This window comes from Zootoca vivipara, chromosome 3 (assembly GCF_965207765.1).
Source record: "Zootoca vivipara chromosome 3, rZooViv2.hap1.1, whole genome shotgun sequence".
Lineage (NCBI taxonomy): Eukaryota > Metazoa > Chordata > Lepidosauria > Squamata > Lacertidae > Zootoca > Zootoca vivipara.
The window spans coordinates 116,921,258-116,941,640 of record NC_142586.1 but is presented as its reverse complement, the minus strand read 5'-3'; the positions used below and the strand labels follow the sequence as shown (position 1 = coordinate 116,941,640).

The 20,383-nt window shown below is 46.2% G+C and overlaps 1 protein-coding gene across 1 annotated transcript in view; it reads left to right on the top strand.

Moving 5' to 3' along the window:
• Positions 1-560: 560 nt before the first annotated feature.
• EPHX2 (epoxide hydrolase 2) overlaps positions 561-20,383 on the top strand; it is an 82,983-nt gene continuing 63,160 nt past the window's right edge. Inside the window, exons 1-5 of the mRNA XM_060273193.2 lie at positions 561-736; positions 13,293-13,377; positions 13,816-13,975; positions 14,508-14,698; positions 16,839-16,961. Coding sequence (XP_060129176.1) covers positions 630-736; positions 13,293-13,377; positions 13,816-13,975; positions 14,508-14,698; positions 16,839-16,961 — 666 coding nt within the window. The 5' untranslated portion in view covers positions 561-629. The remainder of the gene's footprint in view (positions 737-13,292; positions 13,378-13,815; positions 13,976-14,507; positions 14,699-16,838; positions 16,962-20,383) is intronic.

Here is a 20,383-nt window from a genome sequence, read left to right as displayed (position 1 = left end):
GCAGCAAAACTTGCTCTGTGTGGAATAACATGTATGTTCTTAACTCTACATGAATGTAACATTTTTATATATGCAACGGTATTTTTTGCAATATTTTGCTTAAGTTGTCTGTTGTTTGTTGTCTGCTTCAGTTTTATGCACACCCAGTGCTTTTTCTGGGGGTACGCGGCATACCTCTAAACATTTTGTGAATCTTTGTACTTTTGCCCATTTATTGTATTCATTTTTTCAAATTTGAACTTTAAAATGGTGATATTATGGAGTCAAAATTGCAGTACCCCTAAACATTTTTTTAAAAAAGAAAAAAGCACTGTGTACACACCGCTTAGAAATATTTTAAATATATTCATTCATCATGGGTGAAACTTGAGGCGCTAGGACCTGCCCATTCCCGGCCGGCTTCGAGGAGGAGGAGGAGGAGGGCAGCGGGGGGCGTGGCTCAATGTGAGGGGCGTGGTTTTCCCCGCGCAGGTGTAAGTAGGCGTGGCCCACGCGTCCCCGATCGAGGAGGGGGCGTGGCCCGCCTGGAGCGTGGGCGTGGCTTCCCTCGGCGGGTGGGCGTGACCTCGCCTTCTCCTCAGAGTCTCCTCAGACTCGTTTCCCTCAGAGCGGGTCTGGCAAGGGAGGCGATGGCGGCGAAGCGGCGGGCGGTGCTCTTCGACCTGGGCGGCGTCCTCTTCGGTGGCAGCCTCCCGCGAGTCTTCCGGCAGGTCGAGCCGTCCCTGGGCCTGCCCGGGTGGGTAGCCGGTCGCGAGGGGAGCCCGGCAGCAGGACGCGGCGGGGAAGGAAGGGAGCGAAGGCAAATCCGCCCGCCCGACTGCCTCTCTTGGCTCGGGCGGGCGACGCCAACCGCAAAAAAAACCCCACAGCCGCCTCGTCTCTCTCGTGTGTATGTGTGTTGTTGGTCGCGCGCGAGCGAGTGAGAGAGAGGCTGCTGCGCTGAATGTCCTGGGAGTTTGATGGGGGAGTCAGAAAGAGAGAGAGATCCGCTCGTTGAATATTCGTGATAATTATCACAGTTAACGATCGCTATTCTTTAATTGATAATTAAATGATAATTATAGAATCCTGTGTACTCAAAAATAAATGAACAATAATTAATGTTTATGTAATACAGTAATTATTATTAATTTATACCCTGCCCCTCTGGCTGGGTTTCCCCCTATATATCACATATAGTTAGCTAATTCTACTTGGAGACTGTAGTATTAATCAATTATTATATAATTCCACGTAATCATATAATTGCAAATGACGAATTAATTATAACTAAATAATTATTGGCTGTTATATAATATAACCCTGGAACAGAGGGGCCCCCGGGGGGGTGCTGCCTCGTGTTTGCCTTTGGGATTGGTGGTGGCCCCGGGGAGTTGTTGCGCTCTGCGCATGCTTAGTTGTTCGTTGCTACGCACGCACGGTGCTTTGCAGAAAATGGTACCTGTGGCCTTTTTGGACCCAGGACCCACTTTTTACTCAAACGTGCATTGGGGGACCCGTTTCTTAATCCTTTACCATTGGTTTGTCTTAAACTGCCCTGTGATCTTCAGGGGAAGAGTGGTATATTAATCAATCAATCAATCAATTAATTTTGATAGATAGATAAATGTTCTGCTGAATGTATTGGGCACCCCTGAGAGTCAAATTAAGAGAGATCAGTTCATTAAACATATTAAAACCCTAGGCTTATGTGCCCCCCAGCAGCTGGCAGGGCAGTTGCTGCACTCTGCACATGCTTAGAGGCGTTTCAAGTCTTGTCATGTAGACAGTGTCCTGCGCATTGGTGTTGGAAGATGGAAGGCTCTCTGGTGAACATTTAGGAATCTTATGATATGTTTGCACCCTGAGGTGTTCACTGGAATTGTTTGTGTACAGGGGAGGGAGATGACCCCTAAGGTGGTCCTATTGCTTTGAGATTATTAATTGTTACATAATGCTAATTTTGTTATTTATTTAGATACTTATTTTCCATTCCTTTTCTCATTTCCCTTTACATTTGTATACAATCATTCAAGGCAAGTTCACAAGCCGTAGAAACAGCAAAGATTGCACATCTTATAACAACCCAATCCAATGAAAATAACTCATAGTTTTAATAATAGTAATAATAATGATAATAATAATAATATATTTATATCCTGCCCATCTGGCTGGGTTTCACCAGCCTCTCTGGGCAGCTCCCAACAGAATTAAAAGCGTGATAAAACATCAAACATTAAAAACTTCCTGATACAGGGCTGCCTTCAGATGTCTTCTAAAAGTCAGGTACCGGTAGTTGTTTATTTTCTTGACATCTGGTGGGAGGGCGTTCCACAGGGCGGGCGCCACTACTGAGAAGGCCCTCTGTCTGGTTCCCTCCAACTTGGCTTCTCACAGTGAGTGAACCGCCAGAAGGCCCTCAGCACTGGATCTCAGTGTCTGGGCAGAACTTGACTTTAAAATAAACAACATGTATCAAATAAAGTAACATGCCGCTATGTCAGGCATCCCCAAACGTCGGCCCTCCAGATGTTTTGGACTACAATTCCCATCTGCCCTGACCACTGGTCCTGCTAGCTAGGGATCATGGGAGTTGTAGGCCAAAACATCTGGAGGGCTGCAGTTTGGGGATGCCTGCGCTATGTCATTAAATAAAAAACGGAAGTAGTTTGCAGCAACAAAACATAGAAAGTGTACAGTAAAACCCATTGAAAAGTTGTGAGTTAACCATTGTAGAAAGTTGTTGTTGTTGTTTGTTTAGTCGTTTAGTCGTGTCCGACTCTTTGTGACCCCATGGACCAGAGCACGCCAGACTCCTGTCTTCCACTGCCTCCCGCAGTTTGGTCAAAATCATGTTGTAGAAAGATGTCGTCTTAATTGCCTGCATAGGCCTGGCACAATAGAAAAGTTTTCAGCAGGTGCTTAAAATTTGGCAGCAGGTGCTTAAAAAAGGCACCTGCTGAATCTCTAGTGCAGGCACCCCCAAACTGTGGCCCTCCAGATGTTTTGGCCTACAACTCCCATGATCCCTAGCTAACAGGACCAGTGGTCGGGGAAGATGGGAATTACAGTCCAAAACATCTGGAGGGCCGCAGTTTGGGGATGCCTGCTCTAGTGGCAGAGCACACCACAGCACTGGGCTGATTACACCAAAGGCTTGGTTTCCTGTTGCTGTCAAATGTGCATGGTGCTTTGCAGAATGCAAGAGAAGGCAGGTGTCTGCACCAAGGAGCCCTGCAAGCTAAAATTTGGTGTGATGGAAATTGAGGCAGCTGGTAAACAGGAGAAGAAGCATGCATATACACACATATATTTGCACTTCAGTGTGATTCCCCATGCATAACCACTGCAACAAACCAGTATGGTAGGGTGCTATTACCTTTGTAATAATTGCAATTCAACACTGGAATTTACACCCACAAGGTGTAGTAACCCTGGTGAGCATACACGAGGAGACTCCTGATTGCACATTTATTTGTGATGTTTTGCAACATCCCTAGGTGGATGCTAACCTCTTCAAGAAAATCAGGTTGTTGTAGTCCCGCTATCAAAGGCTTTGCCCAACTCTTATCAAAAGATCAAATCTTTGCCTCTGGTCTTGGAATATACTAGTTTCCAGGGAACAGAAATAGGGAGAGTGCTCCTATTGTCGGATTAGCCACTGTGAGAATGGGATGATGTATTTAGATGGGCCTTTGGCTTGATCCAGCAGCCACGCTCTTCATTCACGTTCTGACTGGTTCTTAAGAGCGGGCTTCCGGAAGCCATTTAGCAAGCTCCTGGTAGAGATTGCACTTGAGCTTGAGGTTTCCTCATTTGTAGCTCAGTCCTTTAACCACTGTGCAATATCCTGAGTTGGACAGCACCCGGGCAGCCTTTCAACTTGTGCCAGGGCTTCATATTGGCAGTAGGGGCTCCCATGATGGAATGGGCCCCCTATGCAAAAGTATTCCATGCACATAGAACGCAAGCTTGTTTAGTTGGCAGGAAAGGTGTTCCTGTGTGTAAGCTGTTTGTTTTTTTAACCTCACCTTCCTTTTACAGTGGTACCTCTAGTTATGGACTCGATCAGTTCTGGGGTGCCATTCACACCCCGAAAAGTCCGTAACTAGTGTGCCGCTTCTGCGCACGCGCGTGGCACAATAGAGCACTTCTGCGCGTGTCTGAAGTGCGCAGAATACTGCGCGTACACACACAGTGTATACTTCCGGCTTTGTCGCGTTCGCAAGCCAAATGACGCAACATGAACCTAATGCAACATGAGGTCTTAATGTAAGATGTTTTCTGTTCCCTGAGAATTGGGTAGCTGTTTGTGTTTGGCAGAGGGAAAGGGTACACATCCCAGACACTAAAGAATTCCTGACAGATGGTCATCCAACCTCTGCTTAAAAACCACCACCACCTTCTGAGGGAGTCTGTTCCACCGTTGAACAGCTCTTCATAACATTTCATTGGACTCTCATTTCCTGTCATGTGAATCCATTGATTCTGGCCCTGCCCTTTGGAGCAGCAGAAAACAAGCTTGGTCCATCTTTCATATAACAGCCCTTCGGGTATTAGCACTGCTTGTGAGCAGTCCTTGGTTCCTCCTGCCAGTCATCTTAGAAGAGCCAGACTGCTGGGTTGGGTCCAAGATCTCATGAGTCCAGCATCCTTTTCTCCCAGAGTGGCCACCCAGATGCCTTTGGGGAGTCCGCAGGAAAGATCTGAGTGCAGTTGCCATCCCCACTGGTGATTGATTCTCACTAACTGGTGCTCAGGGCATCCTGCTTGACCTTCTAGGGGACAGGTGGCGCTGTGGTCTAAACCACTGAGCCTCTTGGGCTTGCCGATTGGAAGCTCAGAGATTTGAATCCCCACGACGGTGGTGAGCTCCCGTTGCTTTGTCCCAGCTTCTGCCAACCTAGCAGTTCTAAAGCACGCCAGTGCAATTAGATAAATAGGTACCACTGTGGCTTCTGTCACAGTGTCCCATTGCGCCAGAAGCGGTTTAGTCCTGCTGGCCCCATGACCCAGAAAGTTGTCTGTGGACAAACGCCATCTCCCTCAGCCTAAAGCGAGATGAGTGCCACAGCCCCATAGTCGCCTTGGACTCGACTTAATCATCCAGGGATCCTTTGTTGTTGTTTAGTCGTTTAGTCGTGTCCGACTCTTCGTGACCCCATGGACCAGAGCACGCCAGGCACTCCTGTCTTGCACTGCCTCCCGCAGTTTGGTCAGACTCATGTTGGTGGCTTCGAGAACACTGTCCAACCATCTCGTCCTCTGTCGTCCCCTTCTCCTAGTGCCCTCCATCTTTCCCAACATCCCTGATGAGGGATCCTTTACCTTATCCTTTGTTTCAACTAGATTTGGGGGAAGATCTCTCCAAGTCAATATGGGGGTTACTTAATGCTATGTCAACTTCAGGCCCTGTTTGCAAAAGCTAGTCTCTTCCATGCCTGTTTGGGAAGAAGTTCAGACTGCTGTGTTTGGTGATGTCTACTCACAGATAAGCATGCACAGGATCTACATCTCTCTCATCTGCTGCTGCTGTCCTCAGAAGGGACAGAAAGCATTTTTTTAAATAATCGTCTCTTATCTTTGACTTTAGACTTCAGATACACCACAGAGAGGCTAATTTTATAAGGCGATTGGACATGAAAAAATAAACCATCTTAGCACGTGTTTCCACTTGGAGAGGGAGAGAGAAGGGGGAGACAGCATTTCCCTGCACCCTCTTCTTTTATTTTGTGATTTTAATTGTGCCCATAAATATCTGTTTATTAAAACAAACAAACCCTATGCCATTTGGTTTTGTCAATTTTGTCATTCTCTTTAGAGCGATATTTTATTGATCTCTGTCTGAAACTACAATCATTTTATCCCACCATTTCCAGCAAATGCAACTTAAGGTTGTTGTTGTTGTTTAGTCGTTTAGTCGTTTAGTCATGTCCGACTCTTCGTGACCCCATGCTATGGTCCATGAGATCAATAAAATATCCCTCTAAAGAGAATGACAAAATTGACAAAACCAAATGGCATAGGTTTTGTTTGTTTTAATAAACAGATATTCATGGTGTTTTCTGGTTACTTGCGCTGAAACTGAACTAATACACATTTCAATCACAGAACAGTTAAAAGGCATTTTGTGCTTTTTAAAAAAGTGTCACTAGAATAAAACAATAAATCAATACAAACAGCAGCAGGAACAGCAGCCCCAGTTCTAGACAGAAACAGAGGAAACTGTCTCTTTTTTTCTTTTCCCTATATAATTGTGTTTTGTATTTCTGTATAAATGAGTTTTAGTTTTAGTGTTTAATGGGTTAAAAAAGCTTTCAATAAAAATGTTATTGGCAAATAAGGAAACTGCCTTATTATATGCGAGTAAGGAATGAAAACTGCCTAAATCTCTCTTACCTAGGCAACACAGGGACCTCACTTTATTTCCTTCACGTATTTTTCAACAGCTTTATCACGCAGTGTTCTCATGCTAACTGCACCCCAGTTTTCTTAGAAATCACTCACCCTGTCCAACCCACAGGTTGCACCCTTTGGCAACACCTATGTACTTTATTGCGGCATTTCGGAAGGTATCTTTTGTAAAGTTGTTTGAGTTTTTTCAGGGATGTACCCGTAGGCTCCTGCATGTATTAGGAATGCTGTTCCTTCATGTAAGAGATAACATCGAGTTTAGTCCAGTTAGTAGTGTAGCTCCCGTTTACGGTAATCATAGAATGCAACAGCCTGTTTGCACAAGGCAGCGTTTGCAAGAAGATGAGATGATACAATAAGCCAGTTGACTTCTGCTGGTATGATACAATAAGCCAGTTGACTTCTGCCCGTGAGCTGGTGGTGGATTGCCAGTGGAGCAGCTACTAGTCAAGATGAGGTGGCTGCCTCTCCAGGCTTGAGGCTGGAAGAGAAGAACCTTGCAGCTAAAACTCTCCCAGAGACATTTCATGGGTGTGGGAAGGCAGGAGAAAAGGGATTTTGTTAAGCAGCCCAGCCCATTTGTCCGTTAATGTTGCTAATCACTCTTGCCTGCCTAGCCCTTCGCACGTAACCATGGCAAGTATAACCATGCATTAGCAGCCTAAAAAGAGCAAGGCAGATTCATGGCTACCGATGGCTTCTAGCCATGATTGCTGTGCTCTGCCTCCATAGTTGGAGGTAGCAGTGCTTCTGAATACCAGTTACAGCCATACCTCTAGTTACGTATGCTTCAGGTTGCGTACGACACGGGATACGTACACGCTGAACTCGGAAGTAACAGAACGGGTTACTTCTGGGTTCGGCGATTTGCTCATGCACAATCGCGCGGGGAGCATGCGCAGATTCAGCGCATCAGGGTAAGTACTGCTCTGCATGCGTACGGGGCTCCGGAATGGATCCCGTTCATATCCAGAGGTACCACTGCACTGGAAACCTGGATGCTTTAGCTGAGATTCCTGCATTGCAGGGGGTTGGACTAGATGACCCTCGGGTCCCTTCCAGCTCTACCATTCTATGATTTAGGACAGAGAGAAGAATAGGTAGTACATAGTCATACTATGGAGGCAGTGATTTATGGAGAGGGCTATCGATGACTACTAGCCATGATGCTTCTGAATACCAGTTGCTGCCAACCACGAGGTACCAGTTGCTGTTTCCCACCATGCATCTGGTTGGCCACTGTGAGCACAGAATGCTGGACTCGATAGACCAGATATGCCATTGGCGTAATCCTACTGCCTATTCTTATTTTATCTTCTTATACCCTTTGATACCAAATGGCATAATTGGTAGGTAGTGTTCTGCATTCTATTGTTTGCTTCACCTTCATGTTCCCTTCCCTTTCCCTACCCTACAACTCTATGATTTTATTATTCTGAAGCAGCGAGGAAGCAAAAGCGGAAGCAGCATGGACAAAGATTAAAGCATATCTTCTTTGGCAATCCCTTGTAGCCGAGTAAGATTGTCCTCCATGTACACGGGATTAACAGTGATTCCACAAGTGACTGTGGAGGCTAATTCTGGATCCACACATCCTTCCACAGTGGGGACATATGTTTCCAGGTGGGAGTTGATCACGGTGAGGGTTTGCCAAGCGTGCCTTCCTTTTAACCCTGGGTTTGTGCTTCTTCAAAGTCCATGACACCTTTGGTAAAGGCTGTTCTTTCACTGGAGCACTCGCAAACCAACAGTGGTTTGCTTCCCAGTTATCAGTGTTTATGTTACATATTTTTTTTATTTGCCTCGAGAGTGTCTTTAAACCTCTTTTGTTGTCCACCGGTATTCCGCTTACCATTCTTAAGTTGGGAATAGAGTAGTTTCTTTGGAAGACTATAATCAGGCAACAACATGACCAGCCCAACGAAGTTGATGTTGAAGAATCACGGCTTCAACACTCGTGATCTTTGCTTCTTCCAGTACACTGACATTAGTTCACCTGTCTTCCCAAGTGATGTGTAAACCTTTTCGGAGACACCGTTGAGGGAATCTTTCGAAGAGTTGGAGGTAGTGTTTACAGCTCTATGATTCTATTATTTTAAAGCAGCAAAGAAGCAGAGTGCTTTGAATGCTTTCAAAGATGAATGCAAATGTCAACTTGTTAGCACATGTCAGAGTTGCCCAAGTTAGGGACCCACACCATTCCATCAAAGAAACCTTGCTCGCATATATAAGACATCTGGAGAAGATCAGCTCCTTCCACCTGATATATGATGTCAAACATAAAGCCCCACTTTCAGAAGAAATGCTTTGATGGAAATCCAAAGCCCGCAAGGAAGAGAGTTGGTACCACTGGAACACCTCATTCTTCCGTTCTCCGTTCACGCCGCGGGCAAAAGTCCATTGGGAGCATAGAGACATCCTTTCAAAGGCACGCATGAGTGATAGCTTTAAAAAGAGGGATTAGGGAAGGTTGCTGATATGTAACAGAACACGAAGTCAAGACAGCACATGCTACATTCTAAAGGTAGGAAAGGGTAGCAGATATGGGATCAAGACAGTACAAGAGGTTCTGCCATCGTAACGCCCAGCCTTTCGCCTGAGGGATGGAACGGTCCATCTACAGAACAACTAAAGCTCTTCTAGAAAAGACTTGGGAAATTGTATTTTTGTCCCAAATTCCTTGGTTGATCTTCAGCCAGACCCACAACTGGATATAATTACTAGGTGGAGATTTTGGGACTGCTGGGCGCTCTATTCTGCCTTGGTCAGACCCCACCTGGGGTCCTCTGTCCAGTTCTAGGCACTGCAGTTTAAGAAGGGTATTGACAAGTTGGAAGGTGTGCAGAGGAGGTCGAGCAGGATGATGAAGGTTCTGGAAACCCAACCATATGATGAATGGTTGAGGGAGCTGAAGATGTTTGGCTTGGAGAAGAGGAGACTGAGAAGTGATAGGATTGCCATCTTCACATATCTTCTGATGGGCTGTCACATGGAAGATGGAGCAAGGTTGTTTCCTGCTGTTCCAGAGGGGAGGGCATGAATTAATGGTTTCAAATTATAAGAAAGGCGGTTCCGACGAAACATTAGGAAGAACTTTCTGACATTAAGAGCTGTGCGTCAGTAGAAGAGACTCCCTTAGAAGGTGGTAGACTCCTTCCTTGGAGGCTTTTAAGCAGAGGTTGGTTGGCCTATTTGTCACAGAATCTCCAGCTGTGATTTCTGCACTGCAGGCGGCTGGACTAGAATCTACAATTCTATGATTCTGATTCAGCCTGGAGACTTCCGCATGCAAAGCAGGTGTTCGGCCGTGGAGCCTTGACCCATCCTCGTTACCATTGATTTTTGAAGGCCAAGATTGTACTGTTATAATTTGAAATGATAAATAAATGAGACAAAAGCAGAGCTGCCAAACAAAGAAGCCAATTAGCATAAATATGCATTATGTAAGTAAAGGTCATTCTTAATGGAAGCAACTGTGCCAGAACCGTCAGAAACGGATGGGCTTTAAGTGTCCCTCAAGTTGACAGGTAACTCTATCAGCAATGCAGAGCTTCTGGCTGCTCTGGGTTCTCAATGAGCAGAAGAACGGGGTACAAATAAAAATATAGAAAGAGAAGCTCCAGAAACTTGAGTTCCCAAGAGGGATCCTAAGAAGGGAAGCCAAGGGAATCCATTTAGTGCAGAGAAGGAATCAAGGAGCAGAGTGTGAAAGAATGGGCAAGAGAAATTCAAGTCTGTTCACATCACACCAGAGAGTCACAGCTGAGTGCTGGCATTGAATACTGAAGCTCCGTAAGAACTTAATAAGAGCCTGCTGGATCTGGCTGCTGGCCAATCTCACCCAGCATCCTTTTCTCGCAATGGCCAACCAGATGCCTGTGAGAAACCAGCAAGAAGGCCATGAGCACAAGAGCCCTCTCCCCTCCTGTAGCTTCTAGCACCTGAAGATTCAGAAGCATCACTGCTTCCAACTGGGTGGAGACAGAGCATAGCTAGCAGCCATTCACAGCCCTTTCCTCCATGAACTTGATAGCATTGTTGTCTTTGTCCATGGAGTTTTCTTGGCAGGGATACTGGAGTGGCTTGCCAGTTCCTTCTCCAGGTGGATCACGTTTAGTCAAAACTCTCCACTATGACCTGTCCATCTTGGGTGGCCCTGCATGGCATAGCTCATAGCTTCTCTGAGTTATTAAAGCCCCAAGGCATTGATCCATGAAGGGCCACCTCATGAGAAGAGAAGACTCCCTGGAAAAGACCCTGATGTGGGGAAAGATTGAGGGCACTAGGAGAAGGGGATGACAGAGGACGAGATGGTTGGACAGTGTTCTCGAAGCTACGAACATGAGTTTGACCAAACTGCGGGAGGCAGTGGAAGACAGGAGTGCCTGGCGTGCTCTGGTCCATGGGGTCACGAAGAGTCGGACACGACTAAACGACTAAACAACAACAACAACAACAACAGGATGATAGCTGGGATGCGGGTGGCGCTGTGGTCTAAACCACAGAGTCTAAGGCTTGCTGATCAGAAGGTTGGAGGTTCGGGTGGCAATGTTTTCTATTTTACTTAATATATGTGGGGTTTTGTGTCAGCGTCGCTTGTGCAGATTCGGGGGGGGGGGGGTGAGAGAGACATTGCACCTACTTATGTAAACCAAGAAAATATTTAATAAAAATACATTTAAAAAAAAAAAAGGTCGGCGGTACGAATCCCCACAACGGGGTGAGCTGCCGTTGATCAGTCCCTGCTCCTGCCAACCTAGCAGTTTGAAAGCACGTCAAGTGCAAGTAGATAAATAGGTACCACTCCGGTGGGAAGGTAAACGGTGTTTCCGTGCGCTGCTCTGGTTTGCCAGAAGCGGCTTTGTCATGAAGGCAGCCCTCTTTAGGACAGTTTTTAATGTTTGATGTTTTGTCATGTTTTTAATATGTAGTGGAATGCTGTGTACAGTTCGGGTTGCCTCACCTCCAAAAGGATATTGTGGAGTTGGAAAATCATAGAGTTGGTAGGAACCCCAAGGGTTATCTAGCTCAACCCAACTCCCTGCAAGGCAGAAATTACAGCTGAAGCATCTGTGACAGATGGCCATCCAACCTTTGCTTTAAAACCTTCAAGGAAACAGAGTCCACCACCTTCTGAGAGAGACTGTTCCACTGTCAAAAAACAGCTCTTACTGTCATAAAGTTTTTTTCCCTGATGTTTAGTCACAATCTCCTTTCTGGTAACTCGAAGCCATTCCTGCTCTCCAGAGCAGGAGAAAACAAGCTTGTTCTCTCTCCCACAGGACAGCCAAAAAGGTTTTGAAAACATGCAACTAGAATGATCAAGGGGGTGGAGTGGCTCTCCGTGAAGTTAGGCAACGTGGGGCTTTTCAGTTTAGAGAAAAGGGAAGATGGATAGAGAAAAGTTAGAGAAGCCTGCTGGGCCAGATGAGTCAATGGTCTGATCCATGTTCTTTTGCTTCTGGGAAACTTGGCTTGGTTGGGCTTCCCAGGCATTTAGACCTTTTGAACGCTAAGATCCTTTCTATAGACATGCACGGAAGCCCCCCTCCTCCTTCCATCCAGGCAAGCAAAAGGCATTATCAGGGCTCCAGGACACATTCCAGCCTGGTACAAATACTCAAGGAGGATGTGAAGCAAGCCTGGCAAAAGGGGGCATGGCTAGGGAGGGGGCATGGCCTGGGGAGTCACAAGGGCCACTCAGAGAGAACTTGGGGGCCACAGAAGGCCTAAGTTTACCCACCGTTGGTGTAAAGTGGGAAGCCCTGCTTGGTCTTCAGGGTGTGTTTGTTTCATATATATTGTAAGCCATTCTGTGATAAATCTTTATTACAGTGGAGCAGAGGTTCGTTTGCCAGCCTTATTCTGGTCTAATTTTGTATGTGTGCATGTGCTTTCATGTTCTATGTTGTATTATGTACAATTCCGAGCACAATTCAAAGTGTTGGTGCTGACCTTTAAAGCCCTAAATGGCCTCGGTCCAGTATACCTGAAGGAGCGTCTCCACCTCCATCGTTCTGCCCGGACACTGAGGTCCAGCTCCGAGGGCCTTCTGGCGGTTCCCTCATTGCGAGAAGCCAAGTTGCAGGGAACTAGGCAGAGGGCCTTCTCGGTAGTGGCGCCCGCCCTGTGGAACGCCCTCCCATCAGATGTCAAAGAGGAAAACAACTACCAGACATTTAGAAGACATCTGAAGGCAGCCCTGTTCAGGGAGGCTTTTTTTTTAAAAAAAGCAATTTATTAGATTTTCCAAATAAACACAATAAGCACATTAAACAAAACAAACATTCAAAAACAAATACAACACACACAATTATCTTTTTTAACAATTCTTCCCAAATCTCTAATTCCCAATGCTCTGCCGAGCTTTGACTTCCCTCCCTCCTCTCATTTGGTTTTCTTTCCAGCTCTTGTCTTGCAGTTCCTTATTCCTAATTTAAAGTCATTTCGCAGGATTTATTTCAGTCCTGCAAGTGTCTTTAAACTTCTACAGTTCTTTTCCATATAGTCCACAAATTTACTCCAGTCCTTTTGGAACTTTGTCTCCCCCTGGTTCCGGATCCTGCTAGTCAGTCTTGCTAGTTCCGCATAGTCTATCATTTTTGTCTGCCACTCTTCAATCGTCGGTAAATCCTGAGTTTTCCATTTTTGGGCTAATAAAGTCCTAGCCGCGGTTGTCGCATACAAGAATAATATATGGTCCTCTTTTGCAATCTCCTGTTCAGGGAGGCTTTTAATGTTTAATAGATCACTGTGTTTTATTTTTCTGTTGGAAGCCGCCCAGAGTGGCTGGGGAAACCCAGTCAGATGGGCGGGGTATAAATAATAAATTATTATTATTATTATTATTATACATAGTATGTTGCACTATGTACAATAAAGTATCTATTCCATTCTAGTGATTTCTTCCAAAATGCTGCCTTGCAAGGAGGCCTTGATGGACACTTATCCAAAGCCATGACGGGCCAGGTGGCACTCACTCAGGTAAGGCTGAGGTGCTGCGGGAGGGAGGGGCCTTGGCTCAGGGCAGAGCATGTCATGGCAAGGCATGGGCCCCAATGTTCCATTGCTGGCATCTCTAGACAGCCCCGTCCGGTGGGATCCGAAAGACATTTCTGCCTTCTCAATCGTGCTTGCTGGAGAGACCTTGCCTTTTCTTGCACAACTGTTTCAAGATAAATAATGCAATTCTCCCTAAGGTTTGGTGGCTTGGGGGGGGGGAGGCGCACAGGGAAGGTCGTAACTCTGTGGCAGATCATCTGCTTTGGATGCAGAAAGTCCCAGGTTCAGTCCCTGGGTAGGGAACCTACACAGCATGGAAACCCTGGAGAGCTGCTCTTCATCCATTCAGACAACACTGAGGTAGTTGAACTCAACGGTCTGGCTTGTCCTAAAGCAGCCTCCTGTATTCCTGTGTTTCAGCTGATGGCCGACTTTGAAGAAGACTGCAAGAAGGTTGCTGGTGCCTCTGGAGTCTCCCTCCCAAAACTGTTCTCGGTGGCTCGGATCTTTGAGGAATTGATGGAGGACAATTCCTTTAGTACCCCTTTCCTGCGGGCAGCTGTGAGGCTCAGGGAGAAGGGTAATGGCTCCTTCGCGTGGCAAGGGGTGGCTGCTACACAACCTGGCTGCCTCCGATGGTTCACGGCTATGTTGGTGTGGTTCTTAACATAGGTGTTTTTGTAGGTTTTTTTATTTTAATGAGCTTAGAAGGAGCCCTTTATTTATTCACAATGCTTATATCCTGCATTTATTGCCTGTATGTCTGAAAGCATTTCTTAAACGCTTAACATTTTAAAAAACTCTCAAAGCGGCATACAGCAATCCAACAGAAAAGCAATATGACAGTATCCCGAAAACAGATTACAGCATGAAACCTTTTCCCTTCTGAATGGGTCGTTTCTATTATCATTCATTAAATTTCCATGCCAGCCTTCAGCCGAAGATTGCAAGGTGGTTTACAAAGCACTCAAGCCCTTCTCTCCGCACCCTAATTCTTTATGCTATCTGAATCCACATCTAGAATTAAGACGTATTTCCTAACTACCGGTGTGGTACGGAATGTGGCCTGGGCTTTGGCTCATCTTCTGACTCTCCTGCCTCTCCCCTTCCAGGCTTCAAGACAGCCGTCCTGACCAACAACTGGGTTGATGACGGCCCCTTCAGGCACCGTACAGGGCTTGCCCTTTGTCTGCTGAACAGATATTTTGACCGGGTGATTGAGTCGTGTCGTGTCGGTCTGCAAAAGCCAGATTCCAAGATCTATGAGTATGCGCTGGATGTGCTGAAGGTGAAACCTGAAGAGGTTGGTGGCACACATCTGCGAACCTGTCTTGTACTTGCAAAAAGCTTCTGTTGTTCCCTTCAGGATCTCTCTCTCTCCAGATGTGTTTAACATCAGTCCTGAACTGCAGGGGGTTGGACTAGATGACCCCTGGGGGTCACTTTCAACTCTACAATTCTATGATTCTATGCTCTGGTGCAGGGGTGGTGGTGAGGAACCTTTCACTGTCAGAAAGTTCTCCCTACTGTTTAGCCAGAATCTCCTTCCTTGTAGTTCCAATCCATTGGTTTGGTTCCTCCCCTCTGGAGCAGCAGAAAACAAGCTTCTTCCATCTTCCACGTGACAGCCCTTTGGATATTTGAGGGCAACTATCCCGTCACCTCTCAGTCTCCTCTTCTCCAAGCTAAACCCAGGTGGCGCTGTGGGTCAAATCACTGAGCCTAGGGCTTGCTGATCAGAAGGTCAGCGGTTCGAATCCCTGTGACGGGGTGAGCTCCCGTTGCTTGGTCCCAGCTCCTGCCAACCTAGCAGTTCGAAAGCACGTCAAAATGCAAGTAGATAAATAGGAACCGCTACAGCGGGAAGGTAAACGGCGTTTCCATGTGCTGCTCTGGTTTGCCAGAAGCGGCTTTGTCATGCTGGCCACATGACCTGGAAGCTATACGCCGGCTCCCTCGGCCAATAATGTGAGATGAGCGCCGCAACCCCAGAGTCGGTCACGACTGGACCTAATGGTCAGGGGTCCCTTTACCTTTACCTTTACCTATCCCGTCACCTCTCAGTCTCCTCTTCTCCAAGCTAAACGCAACCAACGCCCTCAAACTTTCCTCATAAGATTTGGTTTCCAGACCCTTGATCATCTTGGTTGCTTTCCTCTGTACACTCAATGCCAGTTGTGTGGCAGGTAAAGACGTGGCAGGGCCAAAAAGGGGCTTGTATGCACCACTGATCAGCTCTTTGGCAGCACCCACAACTCCCCCCCCCCCTTTGCAATTGCCAACAATCAGCTGACTCTGCAGGCAAAAAATGGCTCACCTGATGTCGTTGTGATGTCAAGCGAGTATCCTCACCTACCTGTCAAACTTGGCCACGGGATGGTGGCGGGAATGGGTCTTGTGGTGAAAAACAAGTCTTTGGAGAGCAAATTTGATGAGGCCTTGGAGAAAATCCACGATCTGTTCTCCTTTCTCTTTCAATTTAGTTTCAGAAGTAGGTCTATGTGTATATACATGTAATTTGGACCCCAGTGGTGGTTGATGGGGAGATAAAACCCATACCATTTTCCTGATTTGATCCACACACTCAATATACTCTTTGCCACATTAGAGGGGATAAGGCCTGTGGTCCCAGTCGAAACAGAGCAATTTGCAGTGTGTATATGTTTGTTTGGTGCACGCACACACACACACACTCGGCGTGTTTGTATTCAACTCTTCAGTTAAAAAGTAGCTTACATGTGATCAGTTGAAACAGTCCCTGCCCACAAGCTTCCAATCTAAAGAGGAGAAAAAAGCACAACACACAAGGGAGAAGGGACAGGGGTGAAAGTAGGGGGCAGGAATCAAACCCAGGCATCACTTCTTAGGGAGCTGTTCTTACAAGTCATCAACCAATCCTCCAAAGGAGAGAGAGAAAGAGATAGTGACCTGTCCGGGAACTTGTGGTGGAGAAAAGATTAACTGCCCCCACTTGGCTGCTCTTTTGATTCAATTTTGCCAGACCGCAGTGTTAAAAGTGTGAAGCCCAGAAATGCAGATAATGGATCTCTAAGCCAGCATTCTGCTGCAGATTGTAGTCTTTCCCCAGTGGCTTTGGGGGTTATGCTTGGGGCTGGCTGACCTAGAGGGTCAGAGGGGTGAATGGATCAAATCCCTTGAGGGTTTTGGGGGCAGGGGGTGGTGTCATGACTCCTAGCCCCTTCTGATTACGCAAATTCACTCCTCTTGGCAAATCGGAACAGTTTTCCTTGGTGCAGAATTAGGACTGGCTGGGTGCAGAATAAATTTTTTTTTAAAAGAAAATGGTGGTGTATAGACACAAAGCATTCCTTGCAGCCACGAGGTAGTCAGAGGCCCACTAGATCTAAGAATGGCAGAACAGGACAGGTGTGTTTGTTCCTTCCTTTCCGCTGACTCTGGCTTTTGCTTCTTCCTTGCACCAGGTTATTTTTCTGGATGACATTGGCGCAAACTTGAAGCCCGCTCGGGAGATGGGCATGGCCACCATCCTCGTGAAAGATGTCGACTCGGCTCTGAAGGAGTTGCAGGACCTGACAGGGGTTCAGGTGAGGAGCTTTTTGGCATGGGGACATTGTGTGGAGATGACTTTCTCTCTGTAGGTTGGTTCCTGAGTTTTAGTCATCGCACCTGAGGATTGCATTGCGATCCTAATGAGTAATGTTCTCATAAGGACATAAGAAGGAGGCTGCTGGATCAGGCCAATGTGCTGTCTAAATAATAAATTATTATTGGATCTTTAGAAGAAGGCAGCCCTGTGTGGGGACGTTTTTAATGTTTGATGTTTAACTGTGTTTGCTGTTTTAATTCGTTGGAAGCTGCCCAGAGTGGCTGGGGCAACCCAGCCAAAATGGGTGGCATATAAATTATTATAAAAAAATTCCTTCAGTAGCACCTTAAAGACCAACTAAGTTTATATTTTGGTATGAGCTTTCGTGTGCATGCACACTTCTTCAGATACACTAGAAACAGAAGTGTCAGACCCTATATATATACAGAGGGTGGTGGGGGTGGGTGGGAATGGGAGATGGGCTGATGGTTTTTCAGTCTTATGGTTCCTGATGTCAGATTTATGTCCATTTATCCTTTGGCGTAGGGTTTGGCCTGTTTGTCCAATATAGAGATGAGCAATCAAATAGTCCGGACAACATCATTACTGGCCCCAACAACATCCAACATACCATCTCAGGACTATTTAATTGCTCATCTTCTAACATTGTGTATGCCATCAAATGCCAACGGTGCCCTTCAGCTCTCTATATTGGACAAACAGGCCAAACCCTAGGAGAACACTTCAATCTCCCAGGACATTCTATACAAGATCTCAAAGCAGCTGTTTTATTACAGAGAAATTTCAGGAACAGACTGGAAAGGGAAGTTGCTGAATTGGAAATCATTACCAAGCTTAAAACCATGGAAGCACCTGGGATGAATAGAGACATCGGATTCTTATCTCATTATGCATGATCAAGCTTTCTTTAGCACCTCAGCCCAGGACTAATTGCAGCCATCAGCAGCCATTAACACCCATCTACAGGTTTACCACTCCCATCAGCCCATCTCCCATTCCCACCCACCCCCACCACCCTCTGTATATATATAGGGTCTGACACTTCTGTTTCTAGTGTATCTGAAGAAGTGTGCATGCACACGAAAGCTCATACCAAAATATAAACTTAGTTGGTCTTTAAGGTGCTACTGAAGGAATTTTTTTATTTTGCTTCGACTCAGACCAACACGGCTACCTACCTGTAACTATATAAATTATTATTATTATTACTAATCCAGGATCCTGTTTGCAATGGAAACCTACAAGCAGGATTTGAGCACAAGAGCACTCTCCTCTCCTGTGGTTTCCAGCAACTTCTATTCAGAAGTCTGGACAATTCCTTAGTCTGGACCCTGTGCCTCTGTTGATGCAGCCTTGAGTAGCATCAGCTTTTTTGCTGCTTCATCCAATTGTTGACTCATGTTAAACTCGTGGTCTACCCAGACCCCAGATTCTTTTCAAATGTACATCTTAAATTCGTGCAGCTGGTCATTCCCGGCTAAGTGCAGAACCTTGCATTTATCCCCATTGAAATTCAATTTGTTAGTTTGGCCCCCAGTTGTCCGATCTGTTAAGGTCATATTGAATCCCGATTCTGTCTTCTGCAGTTTGGTGTCATCTGCAAATTTGGCGAGCATCCCCTCAATTCCTTCATCCAAGTTGTTTATAGATATGTTGAACAATGGGCCCAGGGTAGAACCCTGCAGCTCCCAACTTGTCACTCAGAATGTTGAAGAACCAGCAGTGAGCACTCCTTTGGGTTTGGTTGGTCAACCAGCTGCACATAACACAACAGCCTGTTCACATAATGTAGCTTTTGCAAGAAGATGAGAGATGTGACAAGCCAGTTGGCTTCTGCCAGGAACTGGTTGGCAGCCCGTGAGCTGAAGGCTTAAGTGCTTGCAGAGTGAAGCAACTTCTAGTCACTCTTGAAAGGTGGGGTGGCTGTCTCTCCAGCCCTGAGGCTGGAAGAGAAGGATCTTGCAGCTGCAGCTCTGCAGGGAACATTTCTGACATTTTATGGGTATAGGAAGGCAGTGATATCAATAATAATAATAATTTATTTTTTGGTACCCTGCTCATCAGACTGGGTTTCCCTCCGCTCTGGGTGGCTTCCAACAAAATATACAAAAACACAAATGTCAGGTCTTCCTCAGCCTTCTGGAAATACCAACTGATGGTTCAGGTCTTATTGCACTTCCATATTTAATCCGGCATCATAGGGACAGACCACGGGTACATCTAGCTCAGTATTGTTTGCACTGGCTAACAGCAACTCTCCAGGCTTCCAGGCAGGGACTGGAGATGCTGGGAGCATCTTCATGCAGTGCAGATGCTCGCCCACTGAGCTATGGACCTTCCCTAAATGACACCTCAAATCATCTCTGCAACTAACATCCCCTCCACCAACAAGGAATGAAAGGAACCTGGGGAAAGAGGTTGACAGCAGAGCATCCTGAGGCTGCGAAGGAGGCAGCTGCATCCAGGGTTATCCAGGACTGCTGATTTCAGCAGTGTTGGGCATATTAACCTTGCAGACCTTCCTCCGTGACTGGCCCAGCAGGATCTCGTTACTCAGTGCCGGAGCAAAGTGCCTCTCCGTAGTGCTTCCGTCGCTCCTAGTTCTAACAAGCTGCCGCATTTTCCCTCCCCGTCTACAAAGGTAGCTCACGTACCAGCTGATTCTTTGAAAGTGGATCCTCTCCATCCTTTGGAAGGTTCCTCTCTTCTGCTCTCTAGAGAGGCCTCTGCTGAGTGAACTATTAACCGCAGAAGTGTAGAAACTTTCTCTTCTGCACTGACTGAGCCAGGCTTGTACTTTTGCACTCACTGAATTGCTAGGTTTTGTGGTACAAAAGAAAAAAAGAAAATACAAAGGGCGCTTTTAGATGGCAAGATTGTTTCAGAGCAGGAAAAAATCTAAACCTTTGGATCATCTTAATTGCACTTCATTTACATTTCAATATGGGCATTTCTGTGTGTGGAATTGTGCAGAACTTTGCATTTTTGCTTGGTTTTTTAAAAAATGCAGTATTATTTAATATTTAAAAGGCAAGTTTCCAGACCTCATGGTTGTAGATATTAGAAAGGGTGCTGTTTATCTAGGCCTCCTGTGTGTACGGGAGCTAAGCATATTTGCTGTGCATGAAAAATACCTTTGCCTCTTTCATACACAATGATTTTGGGATATTTCCCAGGCTTCCTGACAATTCACTGAACTAGTTGCCATTTTCTTGGGTTGGCATTTGGGGACTGGGGTTTGCAGGACTTCCTTTGCTTTAGTGCAGGTCAGTGGCTGCTTGCTCCTCAGTTTGAAAAACAGCCCTGCCCCCCCCCCAAAAAACCACCACCAAACGATTCCTTCACCACCACCACACATAGAGGTGAAACTCGGAAAATTGGAATATCGTCGAAAAGTGC